General features: G+C 34.9%; 1 protein-coding gene across 1 annotated transcript; it reads right to left on the minus strand.

The window, feature by feature from the left end:
* Positions 1-9,858: 9,858 nt before the first annotated feature.
* LOC131148263 (transcription factor JUNGBRUNNEN 1-like) lies at positions 9,859-15,544 on the minus strand. The gene is made up of 3 exons (XM_058097986.1): positions 15,260-15,544; positions 11,825-12,162; positions 9,859-10,374 (listed from the first exon to the last, which is right to left on the minus strand). Exons 1-3 carry the CDS (start codon positions 15,444-15,446, stop codon positions 9,859-9,861), a joined length of 1,041 nt encoding a protein of 346 aa, XP_057953969.1. The 5' UTR covers positions 15,447-15,544.
* Positions 15,545-16,195: the final 651 nt, after the last annotated feature.

The raw sequence follows: 16,195 nt of genomic DNA on the forward strand, positions 1-16,195 counted from the left end.
TGACCAAATTTAGAAGTTTGGTATTTCGGTCGACTAGGGCGTTGGGAATTCCCCACATGTCAATTTGGTCGACCATATGTGCCTAATTCATTTCAGAATGGTCGATCGAGCGAAGTCAACATGTTAACTTCTGGTCATTTCGGTCGATCGAGGCTTTTGTACTGCTTAGGATTCAGTCGATTGAAGCTTTGACTTTGGTCAACTTTCTTAGTTCGATCTACCGAGGTTAGATGACCTTGCGATGGTCGGTCGACCGAGGCAAGTGAAATTCCAATTTGGCCCCTAAGGTCAGCTATGGTCCTTGTTCGGTTCCCTATGGTCGAAGCTTTTGAATAAATCCAAAAAATCTGGCATTGGTCGACCTTCGGTCGACTGATGTTTTTGTAAACTTCGCTTTAGCCCTAATATTTGACCCTAACCATCACGACCTTGAAATTTCATATAATTTTTTTTTAAAAATAAAATATAAATAGATTGATAATTATTTACTCTGATACCCCTGTAATGACTATTGGGAAAACCTATGTAGCAAAAAACATAACATTGTACAACTATATACACAATACCAGAATTCAGTATCTCCCCAAAATATATACATATACAAAAACATAACTCTCCAGGTTTCATCTATAAAGACTCCTATGATCTACCCAAAAATACTTCCCTCCTAAAAACACTTACGCTACAAACAGGGCAGTGCAAATATCCTCTCTATCTCCAAGTCTGATCTACTCGTCTAACTGGATCACCAATGTCTGGCAACTGAGTTTACATAAATAATTTACTGATAAATAACTAAATTGAGATATCATGTAAAATATAATATTGTGTAACTCACACCTATGTGGCTTAAAAATACAACTCTATTATCTGAGCTTTCTATTTATTCATACTGCTAATATAATAATATATCTGCTGTTATTATGTAAATCTGTATATATATATAAATATAACTGTGAAACATCCTTGGAAAACTATATATCATGATTTAACCTCTTATGACAGTGTTGTGTGGCCCATAGGTGGGACTTAACTCTGGTTGGCCTACTAGGATAAGTCAACTGAAACTCTATCAATCATCAGACTGAACGCCTACAATCCCTCCACGGCACGATATTGATATCTCTCTCGTCAAACCGGCTACCTCTACCTAGAATTCTGGGGAGCTTGCAATCCCTCCAAGGCATGGTTGACGAAAATCCACACACTATTTGAGATATGTGGTTGCACTCTATTATGAAATAGCTACGGTACCTTGCTCTGCTGACTGAATCTGACTGAAATAATTCATTAGATCTGATACTATATAATACTAATATATATAATTATCTTACTGTTTCATCATGATTCCAAAATAACCATAAAATTGTAAAACTGATATAAAAATACTGTAATATTTGACTAAAATAACTGTAATATTTGACTGTATAAACTAAAATATTTGAGTGTTATGACTTTGAAATTCTGGAAATCATGGTATTCGATAAACACTGTAAAATATCTGTCTATAAAATATCTGAAATTTTTAAAAAGGACCACAGCAGGGCCTCGTCAACGAACGCTCTACATTTGTTGACGAATAGTCTTCTTGGGCTCATCGATGTGGATACGTGTCTCATTGATGAGAATTTACAGAGGGGCTATTTTTGGGGCCTAAAACTTGTTGACAAGGGTTAGTTGCTCTTCAACGAACCCTTTTCTTGGACTCATTGATGAGGTGATGTGGCTCATTGATGAGGCCACGTGGCAAGAGGTTTATGAATAGCTGAAAACGAGGTCTAGCAAGAAATTTTATTTTCTCTCTATTTTCTCTCTCTCTTGCTCAGTTTCTCCCCTATTCTCTCTAGATTTCTCGTTCCATTACTCCCCAGTTCGACGATCAGAAGCCGCCACGTTGATCCTGGGGAGTTTCTCTACAAGTCTACTGGAACAGATTCTTAATTGGGGCAACTTGGGAACCATCCCAAAATCAGGGTAAGTAGATTATTTAGGTATTTTTAGTATTAGTAGGCTTATTTGAGTCCAGATTGTGTATTATATGAGAATCTACTGGAGTTTTGTGGAATAAAACTAGGGTATTATATTTTGAGGGATAGGGTGTTTTGGGACCTTGCAAGCATGGTTTGAGGATCCTAGTGGATATTTTTCTAGGAGCCCGATATGTTATCGGGGTTCGGCCAATACTGCCTATATCCCCACCTTAACTACAATAGCACAAGGATTCTACTACGACTCACTTAACGGGTGGAGCGGTATCAATTACAACCAGGTTAATTAGCACACGATTGAACTCAACCTTTACAAATTCTCCTTGCGAGGCGGAGAAGGCCCTAACAATCTTAACGGGCTGGATTACCGCCCCCTCAGGCCACGCCTGGAATACAATCGTATTTTTCACAATAAAACTAGTACAATGATTATGCTTTCATGTAAAGAAGATATGTACCCAATATAATCTATCACATGCACATCAACAGTATAGGTAATGTAAGCTTAGTGATGTGAATATATGTGCAAATAACACTCAATAAGATATGATCACAATAATGTTCAAGAGTGTTCTAAACAAATTGTATCTTTGAAACAAGTTAATATCAAATCTCAATGTTTAATCAGAGTTTCAAAGATGCTTAATCAAATATTCAAACTAACTCAAAATATTTTTCTTCAATGTAATGAGCTCAAGAATAATTTGAAAAATATTATAGCTTGTAGAAAATGTTTTTGCACAACAAAATCAAAGCTAAGGGAATCTTGTAATGACAATGCAAAGATCCCTAAGCTTGTTAGTTTATCCCAACATAAGATTTAAAATATTGAAATATGTGGGATAAACTTAACTAAACTCCCAAAAATTAATCACACAATCAAACAAGAATAGTGGGAGTATTAGTAGTGTCTAATAAACACAAGAACAATCAATAAACTCTCACAATATTAAGATGTGTCAAGGGAATGAATATTTGAGAGTATTTTGGGCAAAATGAGATTTTGAGATAGAGAGAATTTTTGTGAATGATTTTGGCTAATCTCATGTTAATCTTTACAAATGAACCCATATTTATAAACGAGGTCAAAAATATAACCGTTTGGGACTTATTGGGTATTCTTAGAAAATTCTAAAAACACTTAAGAGCCATTTATCCATTTTAACCCATATTAACCTTGGGTAAAATAAATTTAACCCGAGAAGGTTTGGGTGGTTGAACCGAGGTTCCGTCGCCCGAACAGACTCATTTTCAAAATCACTTTAAAATAGTTCGGTAGCCTGAATATTAGCTCAATAGCTCAAACCAAAGTCAGTAGCATTTGTTCGTAGGTTTGGGTGCCTGATTCCAAGTTCGATTAACCGAACCAACCGATTTGGTCGCTTGTGTACATTTTGAACGTGATCATTTGGGCGCCCAAGTAGTTGAAAAGGAACCTGACATAGGTTTGGGTGCCCAAGGGAGATACGCTCAATATAGGTTCGGGTGCCCGAAACATGAAGTCAACATGTTGACTTGTTCGGTCACCCCAACCCACCGAACCTTTTCAATTAAGTCCAAATTTTTGCCTTATTTAATTCCCCTGATATAATGAGTGATGTTGGGGACTATTTTACATGCAAGTGCTGGGACCTAGGGTCTTTCTAAGGTCTTTGAGGACACCGAAAAAATTTGGCGTCGGTCGAACAAAGGGTGCCCCAATGACATTCGGTACCTTATGGTCAGTTTATGGTCATGTTGAGCTTACAAAACCTACATGCATGACATGCAGAGATTATTACAGATCGGTATAAATTATTAAAGATCCAAATAATATAAATTACAACAATAAATAATCTTCAGGGTCTTTAGAATTTACTTCGTGTGCTATCAATTGATTTGCTAATATAAACATGCACACAAACTTGAAAGCTATCAAATATTATAGTATTTGTCATTTTCAAAATTGGGTGTGACCTATAAAGTCAATAGTTATTTTCCATAACACTATGGTATTACATTTTACACACTATATATATTACAGTATATTTAGGATTAGTTTTCAGTGTTATGGTTATATTGGAATCATGATGAAACAGCAAGATATCAATACTATAAAGTATCAGACCCTGATGAATTAGTTAAGTAAATATTCAGTTATCAGAGCATGGTACCGTTGCTATTATAAGATCAAAGTGCAACCACACATCATAGATAGTGTGTGGGAGGTTTTCGTTAACCGTGCTTGGAGGGATTGCAGACTCCCTAGAATACTGGGTTGAGGTGACCGGTTTGACGAGGTAGATATTAGTTTCGTGCCTAAGAGAGGTTGTAGTTTGGCTTGGAGGAGGTTGGTAGAGATACAATTGACTTACCTAATAGGCCAACTAGGATTAAGTCTCGCCTATGGGCCGCACAACCCCGTCATGAGGGGTTAAATCATGACGTATAGTTTTTCAGGGTAAACATTTCAGTTATATACATGTATATAGATTTACAGAATACCAGCAGATATAGTATGATACTAGAAGTATGAGAAAGTAGAAAACTCAGATATTACAGTTATACTTTAAACTATGATTGATGCAAATTATATTGTATATTGATTTACCAGCTTTCATAGTTTCAGATTTATCAGTATAGTATTTACGAAACTCAGTTGCTACACACTAGTAATAGCATATTTCCACTTACTGAGCGTTGTCTCATCCCAGTGATTTAATATATTTTCAGGTGATCCAGTTAGGCGAGCAGATTAAGCTCGTAGATAGAGAAGGCGAGTACACTACCTGGTTTGCTGGGTAAGTGTATACAGAAGATAGTATTTTTGGGTAGATGATACTGGGGTGATGTATATATATGGGTGTATAGTTGGGATGAATGTAAATTCTAGTATTGTTTATATGGTAGGATGGTTTTATGTTTTTCTACTGCATAGGTATGTAGTATAAATAGGTTTGCTCAGTACTCACTTGGGGTTTGAGATGTTATAGCAGATATTATCAGAGTATATGATTTTGTAGTTTATTTTTATTTTTTTTAAAATGGTAAGTTGTTACAAAAAGACTATTAGTAACGATTTTCGTAAATCGTCGCTAATAATAGACTATTAGTGACTGTTTTCATAAACCGTCACTAATAATGTTAAATAAATTATTTTTATATTTTTTAAATAAAAACACTATTAGTGACAATTTAGAAAATTCGTCACTAAGAATAGACTATTAGTGACGGTTTCTATGAACCGTCATTAATATTCTTGACTTTGTCTACTAAGACAATACTATTAGTAATGTAATGACCTTAATTTCTTAATAAGAAATATAACATAATAAATGGAGAAGTCAACCCGAACCCGTGGGTAACGAGGACACCTGTCAATCACAATGGAAACCTAAACAGCAGTAAAATAAAATCTTAATCATTCAACCATGAAACATAATACCAGAGTTATTTACGTTCCCAAAATACTGTATTTATTTACAAATTTTTCAAAAAGTCAAAATAACACTAGGATCGTACAACAAAAATCTCATGATACTAGTTCAACGCTTACCCTTCTAGTAGGGAAGCTAAACCCACTTAATGGCGGCCTTGACCCGCCGGTCCCTCTGGGTTTCCTGAAAATCATTTAATATTCAGGGGTGAGGCACTTCTTAGTAAGGTAAAATAAACTAAATACAGCTGTGTGGTAACATGAATATTTAAGTCACTTATACGTATACAGTACATTTCATAACTTTGTAAACATTCATCATATCATACTGGATAATCATATAATTTCATATTTGTTAATAAATCATAACATACATAAAACATCTGTTATAACTGTAATATTGAAAATATATCCAGGATGAATAGCTAGCTGGTGTCATATATTACCCCCTATGACGGGTTGTGCAGCCCGAAGACGAGACCTGACAATGGCTGGCCGACCACTGTTGAGTCAAATATGTCTATAAGTACGATGGGCCCGCCACACCCTAGTCCGGACTGTCAGGTGGACGTCCACACTCTACTAAAAGCCACATCGACTATCCATCTCCCACCCCCTAGTGGGGTGGTTAGCACTAATTTGATCATAAACATTTGATCTATAAGCTACGGTACCGAGCCCCTGAATTGAACTAAAATAACATCTGGGTCTTGATAGCATAATACATGATATAATAGCAGCCTTGTGTCGACCATTTTCATAAATACGGCCTCTCGCCGGAATCATAAATACAGCATCGCGTCGGAATCATACATAAATACGGCCTCGTGCCGATAACAGAAATTCATGGCCTCGCGCCAGAATCGTTTCAGGTATATACATTCTGAAAATAAATCTTTATCATATATTCATCAAAATCATCACAACATAACTCATTTTTTCATAATACCTGAAAACATGCTTTATTTGAAAAATCTTTCATAACATTAAAGCTTTCATGTAAAATTATATTCATGCCACACATGTGCTGTTAAAAGTCATACTTCATATTCTAAAATCGTGATTTTCTGGCATCTCATACATACATATATATTTTAATCATCATAGCAGTATTTTCCCAATCGTACATTTCATTCGTAATAAACAAAATAACATATGCTTTTTTGAAAATAGATTTACTCATAATTAATAATAATTTGCATGGAAAATAATTACTTTAGTTTATTCCCTTACCTGACTACTGAGAAAGCCCCTAAAATATCATAGCCTAACCCCCGTAAGATTTCCTGATCAATACCTTGAAACTTAAAACTCCCAGTATTAAATTTCAGTATTTTCATGCGTACATCATTTCCTATAACTATTGCAAGACCAAATTTGGCTTAAAAAGCCTTACCTCAACTCAGGGATGATTTCCAACTCACTTTCACCAACAATCTGTTCCGGCAAATTTGGAGAGAACTTCCCCAGAAGCGTCGCGGTGACTTCGGATTGTCGATCCGATGTAAATCTGGCCCAAAAATGATGAGAGAGAGAGAGAGAGAGCCGAAGAGAAGAGAGAGAGGGCGAAGATTGCTTAAAAATGAAGTTAAAAATCAAAATTTTGGCTATTTATAGGGCTAGATTCGTCAACGAGACACGTCACCTCATCGCCAAGACCCTGTATTCGTCGACGAAATTCAGAGCAGCCAAAAACCTCGCTCGGTATTTTCTCGTCGACGAATCCCTATATTCGTTGACGAATTTTCTTTTGCACTCGTCGACAAACCCCTGTATTCGTCGACGAATCTAGAAAATCTCTAAAAATTATTTTTATCCCCCAAATACAATATCGTCGATGAAGTCTACGGCCTCCTTCTATTTCTGTTTCTGTTTCTCTCCCTCTTAATTATTCAAATTCCATTTTTATTTGGGTTGTCACAAGTAACAGTTAACTAATCGTTACTAATAAATGTCTTTTAGTGTCGACTTGAAACCGTCACTATTACCCTAAGAAACGTCGCTAGCTAATATTTTCTCGGGATAGTTTCTGCACGAAAAGTGGTTTTCCGCAATAGTTTGAGCAGAAAAACAAGTTTTTGGTGATGAATGTATTAGTGACGATTTTAAAACTGTTACTAATAGTGCCGTATTAGTGACGAGTGTCAAAACCGTCACTAATACTTACACCAGTAGTGACAGTTTTTAAAAACCGTCACTCATACAACACTTTGTAGTGGTTGGTTGTCACCGATGATATTGGCGACAACATGATTCTGGGCCTTCTATAGCCCATTCAACCTGCTTCTACATCCATTTGAATCTCTAGAACTCATTCTTTCTATTTTTTCACCTTTTGACACTCCATGCAAAAAAAAAAAAAAAAAAAAAAAAAAAAAACAGATGATTTTTTAGAACTCTCTTTTCCTCCCTCTCTCCGGTTAGCCATGGTCTCCTGCCACCTCTCTTTTCCCACTTTCTCTTTCTAAATATCCAAAACTCTATTTTTCTTCCTAACCACGACCTCACAATAGAGAAACAATGAGCTTATGTCATAAAAAACCAATCTTTTCACCGATAACATGAATGAAACCCTAGTTTTGAAGCATCATTTCAATGAAAACAAGGATAGTGGACATGCCTTGTTTCTTTGGCATTTTGATTCTTTGAGAAATTAGGTAAATCAAGCGCTAACTCTTTGCTTTCATAAAAGTAGCATCTCTCTCTCTCTCTCTCTCTCTCTCTCTCTCTCTCTCTCTCTCTCTCTCTCTCTCTCTCTCTCTCTCTATATATATATATATATATATATATATATTCTTAAGGCCTTTAAATAGAGCAAGGGTTAGGGTTTCTTGACCTTCTTTCCCCTTTTCTAAAAACACCCTTGTAGTTATAAAATACTTCCTTACATGTAAAATAGGAGTGTTTGGACTTTCTTTGTACCCTATTCTTGACCAAATTTTAATTAAAACGAGGTTAACCCCTATGTATTCTCAATTAAATGGACCCCAAAACAAGAAATTGTGGACACTAAAATGTAAGGAAAGATAGCTAGACTTTAAATAACAATTCTTAAACACAAATTATCCCTTGATTGTTCGTCTAACTCCAAATTAGCCCAGATATTGGTTGAAATGACCTCGACAAAATTGGGTGTCAACAAACCCTTACTTTCTTTCATGCATTTACTTTGATTGATAGTTTTAAACAAATGATAAAACTTTTTATCACCCATTTCACCCCTTCCCCCCTATTGGCTGCCTTTAGCCAAACTAACAATAAAACAAGAATATATTACACACACCTTTAGTTGAAATTTTGAAAACAAAGTTAGTGAAGAGGACGCACATTAGGCAATTTTTGTGGACAATAGGTCCACGAAAAAAATTCAAATTTAAAATTTTCATAAGATTTATGTTAATTTCTTCGTGCCAATTATAATTAGTAATGGTCCCAAGATCAAAGTTGTATCAATGACGGAACCCTAAGAGTTAGTTGTTTCAATGATGGAACCCTAAGAGTTAGTTAAGTACCAGAGGATTTCCTCGTATTTAGATACAGAAAGAATAAACTTCTCCTAATCATCCAATCATCTAAGGTCTAATGCTAACTTATAATTGAAGAATTGTCTTCAAATACCTTTGGATCAGTTTCTATTTGCAAATGTCTTTTGGAATACCTAAGGAGTTCAAGTCAAATACTATTAGTTTGTGAAATCTTGTAGCATCAAATGACATCAAAGGTAAAAGCCTTCTACTCACTAGGCAGTTTATGCTCTTTCAAGTTAATGCGTGTGGCTATTTTTAAGTATTAGAACATTTTAATTTATTCTACGCATAATACATAAAAGACTTTGTATTTTATAATTAGTAGCTCAAACGTACAATTAAACTTTATAACGAAGGGTGAGCTTTTATATCAAGATGACGTGTTACAAGAATTTTGTAATATTGACCTTATTACCATAGAGGGCAAGTATCTTCAAAAGAGGTGACCTAATCTGATCTAACCTATGTCTTAACTAGGTGACGCTAAACTAACCAGAATAGAATATACACAACTTATTTCCTATCATACTTTTGGCATCCTATCTGGATAACGTCATCTATACATTTTTTGAATTATTGTGCATTACTAACTTATAACATTTAGGGTTTTGTAATATATATTTCATTTTGTATTATATATAGCAGGGATTTGATAGGAAAATTGCTCGCCTGACAAAAAACACAATTAATTAATGTGTAGTTATGAAGAAAAGTGAATTATATGTATCATCAGTCTTTAAATAATCTAATTAAGATGTCACAGCCAAATCAGAGTTTGTTGGCAAATTAAGCATACTTGATTAATACCTACGTACAAATATGCATGTAGTAAAGTTGGTAAAGGTGATATATATATATATATATATATATATATATATATATATATATATTGCACTACTACTGTATTCATCTGATGACAGGATAGGATCTATCTACAGTGGTAGACATGCGATGGATCAATGGCTAAATCCACTACAGATCTTAGCTCATCCCAGTTCCCACTTCTGAAGAACTCAACCTCGTTGGAAATAGTAGTAGTAGTACTCCATGCATATGCACCCGACTGAGATCCTGCTGCTGCTGCAAATACTACTGGAGGAGGATGAGGGGGAGCTTGATCATAATCTCTGGAGCTGGAGCTGGAGCTGTGCTGCGGCTGCCCCTGCCCCTGCCCGCCCATCAAAAACTGGCCGTGCTGCTCATGAATCGCCACTGCCTGCTTCTCTGATCTGTTGATCTGCTGCTGAACCACTGATGAATTAATAGAATTATCACCCAGCTCCACCTGCCTCAAGCACTGATGATCATTGTTATCAGATTCCAGGCTGCATGTTTTGGAACTTGATTCTGTGGGTTTTTGCTTCGTGGAGGCTTGTCTGCACTCTGGTAAGTACTTTTTATAGGATGCATCTCGCTTGAAAATTCTGCAGAGTGTCCAAACCTCCTGCCAAATCCATCCAGTAATTAAGAAATTCATTAATTAGCACATTATATATAGATATATATTGGTTGTAGTGTTAAATTTATTCCGATTAATTAATCATGGCCAAGGCTCAATTTTAATGGGCTAAGCTTGGCCCCAAGATTTAAACGGGCGTACAAAATTTGGCGACTGGTTGGTGTACTGGGTCGGGCCATTGGGGCGGGCTGAGATGTCCCCCGAACCATCCATCCCGCTGCAGCCAAGAACCACGTACAGTACATCCACAAGTACAAATATTTAATGGAATGAAAAAACTGTAGGCTGAAAATATAGAAATAAGAGTGACCAATTTCATCTTATTTCATTGAATTTTTATGTATCAAATTAATAATGCGTGAAAGGTGGCCCCCAAGAATGGTTCAGGTAATAAACTAAAGACTATCCTAGTTAAATTATTAGGTTTCGAATCTTAAAAGTTACGACTTTTCATTTGAGATAATGTTTGGTATTTAAGTGAAGAAGGGTAGAGGGGAGAACTTATTATTTCGTAGATTAGTCAAGCGTCTAAAAGATCTCAAACACTATAATAATAATAATAATAATAATAATAATAACAACGTATGGAAGTTATCAAAAAGAGAAGAGGTTGAACTATGGCAGGAGTAGTAGAGTATGTCGATCAATTACCACAAGTCATCTCTATTTTAATCAAATGTGTTCGAGAAATGAAGGTTCTAATTATAATGGACTATCAAATTCTAAGTTTTGGGTCATCTATGCTTTCTACATATGAAACTAATAAAGAGACGTAAGCCACCCCGGTAAGTACAAACTTTGTACTCAATTTTTTTTTTAAAAAAAAATTTCCTCTTAAATTAATCTTTGTTGCATACAACAATTTTAGAATAAACTAGGATGAAAATCTATTTAGGCTAGTTAAGATTAAGATAAAAGTGGTTATATTGAGAATAAAGGAGTTATAAATGTAGAAGAATATAAAATAGCCCTCCAAATTTAGTCCAAACCTTAAATACATAAAAATATGAATATAAATATATAATTCGGTATTGAAACTGCTAACTTGTGTGAGTATCGTGTCAATAGCCTCTAGCATCTATTTAATTTAGTAAGTTTCGGGCACCCAAAGTGCATGATTGGTGCTTTATTTTAGATTTTCAAAAGATGTGCATTTTCTTTTTCAAAAAAAAAAAAAAAAAAAATCTAAAAAAAAGACAGATATACATTTTTATTTTTCTGAAAAAAAAATCAGATAAAATTATTGCCTTAAATTAATAAATCATGCAATATTACAGTTCTATCATTCATTCATTATAAGAAAAAATAATAATAAAGATGCAGCGTATTAAACTAAAATCAATAAATGAAGATTGTGTGTGTGTGTGTGTGTGAGAGAGAGAGAGAGAGAGAGAGAGAGAGAGAGAGAGAGAGAGAGAGAGGAGGGCTAGCTTACAGCTTCTTGAGCAATGGTCTTGGGATGGGCATGAGGATGAGGATGAGGGTGGAATGAGTCGTCGTTAGTGTGGGGGGCGGCGGTGGGGGGAAGGCGAAACTCATGCATCATCCAATCAGTTTTGGTGCCTTTACCAGCACTGCCCCGGTAGTAAACCAATGACTTCTTCAGCCCAATGCAGTCGTTGGGTTGGCGCCCCACTGCGTAAATGGGCTTGTCGATGCCCGTGGCTTTCCAGAAACCAGACCCCGTCACCCTGTTGGGCCTTATGCTGTTCCTGTACTTTCTCCCTCTTATGCAGAAGAAGTACATCTCCTTCTCCCCTACGCTACTCACTTCTTTAATCCCCAATTCAAAACTCATCAGTAAAATGAGCAAGGCAAGCAGCTAGCGTTTTTATGTATGTATACACAGATCATCAATTCACCTACCTCCAATGAATTTTGAACTAAAATTTTTATGTAACGTCAACTAATTAAATGCGGGAAAAATATAATATAGTCATTGTAATAGTGGTACGAAGGATAGGTGGGGTCTTGTTTCCGTTCGTCGTTAGTTCATCTCTAGAGTTTCATTTAGTGTATTTCGTTTTATTTTTGATTATTTTTATGTTTTTATCTCTTTTGTTAATTATGTTTAATTTTGTTTGTCCTAATTTGGTTGGTTCTAACTTGTAACCATAGTATTCCTTCGCCAAAAGTGAGGGTTTATTAATAAATAAATGGAAGTGCCGCTCTCTTTTAGCAAAATAAAAAATAAAAAATAGTGGTATGGAGGAGAGGCAGGGAGCATGCATGTATGTATTGAGAGTATTGAACAATTACTCCACCAAAAAAAAAGGTTAGCCTAAAACAATATTTTTTCTATAACAAATTTCTCGCTAAGAAAATCGTAGCAATAGCTTGAATGAGTCAATGTGCGTATGCATGCACACGCATGCCCACGAATACATGTCCTTAGTAGACATGATCCTAAAGTAACAAACTCTCTAAACATGCTTTAAAAATCACTCAATCCCGTTCACTCGATTTTCGGGATAGTAATTTTTATGGTCAATAAATGAACCCTTGGGTCCAAAGGTTGGGACCCACACATTTTGTTAAAAAAATAGTCTAATAGACCCAATTTAGGCAATAAAATTTCACAATTTTTTTCATTATATATATATATATATATATATATATATATCAAGCGATGCAATTAAATATATCATTATTTTTATGACATGTACTTTTTATTGGCCAAATGAGAGGAAATTGCCCCAACAAGGTAATTTTAAAAAATAAGTATTTTATAAAAGTTCAAATCAATTTTTTGACTTCAAATAAGCCATAACAGTGGGAATGTCAACTAAATTAAAAGGCCTTTTCTTTCATGGGAATGCACTTTTTTTAAAATCATGTTTAACTAATGTAATTAAAGAATGTTCATACATGGGAAAGAATGTATAGAAAATCGTGGTGAATCATAACAAAGTCCAATAATTTGGCATAGAATTTTCATCTTTAAGGTCTTAAGTTCAAATTTTAAAAAATGTTCATAGAGAAAAAAGAGTTTTGCTCCTTCTTTTATAATGCAAATACAATGGATCTCTCTATGTGCTAAAAAAATGGGGAAGAACCCCCTAACATTCCATTAGATAATCGGCCAAGAAGAAGGAGAGGAATTGATGGCACAAGCTTTGATCATATGACAATTTTAAATAATGAGCTAAGAAATTCAACTTCTTTGTAGTGGCTAATGCCATAGATTCCTCGGCTATAGTAGAATAAGTTATGTATGACTTTTGAAGCCCAAGGTTTGTGTCTTCCACCAAGAGTGAAATTTCACTCACTATTGGATGATTGATCTTCTCGATTAGAGATTCTTCAACAAGCATTAGTGAAACCCATTCGAACTACTGGATACCCATAATATATAGCTAACATATAATGAGTGTTATAATCAAGAGCTAGTTTTTCTTAAATATTGAAGGGCTCATTGTACACAGGCCAATTGTTGATCTACCACTATTTAGCTATAATTCCATGCTTAGATTAAAAGAAGTAAAATGGTAGTACAATCAAAGCAATCAGATTGTTTGAGCACTTCTTCTTTGTAGTGATCAGTTGAGTTATCATCAAACAATTAACATTTCTTATGCTTTTACTCCACAAAATGACATTTTTCAAAGTTATTTGACCAAATTTCTTGGACTATATATATATATATTAACTTAGCACTAGAGATTAGTACAGTATCAACATATATACAAACAAATAATTAATGACATTCTTATCACTAAAGAATCTATTATACAAACATTTATTTAATTCTAAAACCATGTGATAAAGGTAGATTATCAAACTTCTGAAGTAATTTTTGGAATAACAAGTTTCGTGCCATAAAAGCACCAAATTAATTTGCATAAGTTATGCTCATGTCAGAGTATTACAAATGCTTCCAATTGTTCCATTTGAATTTTATACTTTAATTCAATACATAAAAATAAATATCATTTTGACATTTGATCCAATTATCATCATTTTGACATTTGATCTATTTGATAATTTCAATCCTGTATTTAAAGCATGTATATATATGCTAGTAAGGTTCTAATGGAAGTCATTTTAACAACCAAACCATAAGTATTAAATAAGTTTACACATTTTTGTGTGTGTTCTTACTAAATTAATTCATTTCATCATTTTTAACTTCTTTCTAAAAAGCCCTCATTTGAATATGGCATTACCTCTTCGAAGGTCTTAAAGTTAATAAATATCGAAGTGCCTCAACAAAGCGCCACACTACAGAATCTGCAATCATGTATGCAGATATGATCACCTTTGTTTAAGGTCAAATATATATATATATATATATATATATATATATATATATATATGGACTGTCCATACATATGCAAGGCAACTTAAATTTCATAAACAATATAGATCCCACAACCTCCTTTCTTTCTTGGAAAATGAAAACCTTATCTAAAAGGCAATTTAAATTTCACTCATGGGATAGATTCTCACTACCTAGCTCCTTTGTTTCTCTGAAAATTTAAACCAGACATTAATTTTGAAAAACCTTCAACATCTTCCACCTCATTTTTCTCCTTCTAAAGAAGAAAAGTAGAAAACAGTGTCGTCCTTCTCCCTCTAGATCTACCATATATCCATTTCAAGGCCATCATCCATGCATTATCAGCAGAATGATTACCAAAGAGCTCACATGCACGAATGGGATGATTTAAACCATGCACGTCCGTTAGGAAAAAATAATGAACTTATTATACATAATGAATTCATAGGGAACCCAACCCACATGTTCTCACAGTCCGCAGTCATGAACAAGCTAGCTAGAGGCAAATATGTATACTGATATATATACAAATAATTAAGAAAAATAGGGGAAGAGAAAATGGAAATGAAATTAATTAAAGAACTAGCTTACTTGGTAGATCCCATGGATCATACTTGTAGATGTCAACCTGTTTGATGAGTTCAATACTGAGGGGTTTCTTCTCTACCTTTCGCCGCAGATAAAACCCAACAAGCTCTTCATCGGTCGGATGAAACCGAAACCCCGGCAGCATAGCTTCTTCAGTTTTACTGTTATCCACATGACCAGCAGCACTCATCTTCTCCACCTCTCCCTCCCGCTGCGCACGCCTGCGTGCACCCACTCGTGTCGAAAGTTTATGGACGAGACACTCTTCCACCTTTTCAAATCTTCCCAATTAAAGCTTTAATTTGGATCAATACAGACTTCAAGTGTGGAATCTTATTATAATGTGTTGCTGGGTCTATGTGTCTGGGGTGGTTGCTGTGGTCAAGTCTGGGGTTTCCAATTCCATGAAGAGTAAGTACTAATGCAAGAAGTCTTCCATTTGCTGATCATGCACAGATGGTCCATGACTTATACTGGATTTTTATTGTAAAGCAAATAAAAATAAATAAATATGTGTAATTATATATATATATATATAAAGGATTGGCCTTGAAATGGTAGTAATGTGTCGTAGGGCTTTTTGACAAATTGATGTATGCATTACATGAGCAATTATAAAAGTCTACCGGGGGCCACCTGACATTGACAATAACAGGCCCAACTTGGACTTGCACAGCCACAAATTATTCAAACCGGAAGATTTCAAAGACATTCATTGAGCCAAAATATCAAAATATCGCCCTGACAAAAAGAATCATGTCTAGAAGATATTTTGACTAATGTTTTTGCCCTCCATTGTAGACTAGGTTTTGTCAACTTCAAAACTAGAGAATTCTTGCTGATCCAAGTCTTGGCTTACTTTTTTCACCCTTTCTTTCTCCCACTCCCACCACGTAGGATTTACACTACATCAATTTTTTTTTTTATTTTAACATTTTT

This window comes from Malania oleifera, chromosome 2 (genome assembly GCF_029873635.1).
Source record: "Malania oleifera isolate guangnan ecotype guangnan chromosome 2, ASM2987363v1, whole genome shotgun sequence".
NCBI lineage: Eukaryota > Viridiplantae > Streptophyta > Magnoliopsida > Santalales > Ximeniaceae > Malania > Malania oleifera.

Excerpts from the sequence above, each read along its gene's own strand:
- LOC131148263 (XM_058097986.1), bottom strand. The coding sequence starts at position 15,446 with ATGAGTGCTGCTGGTCATGTGGATAACAGTAAAACTGAAGAAGCTATG. Across the intron at positions 12,163-15,259 it reads TGATCCATGGGATCTACCAA|AAGTGAGTAGCGTAGGGGAG; the intron begins GTAAGCTAGTTC and ends TGGGGATTAAAG. Across the intron at positions 10,375-11,824 it reads AGACCATTGCTCAAGAAGCT|GAGGTTTGGACACTCTGCAG; the intron begins GTAAGCTAGCCC and ends TGGATTTGGCAG.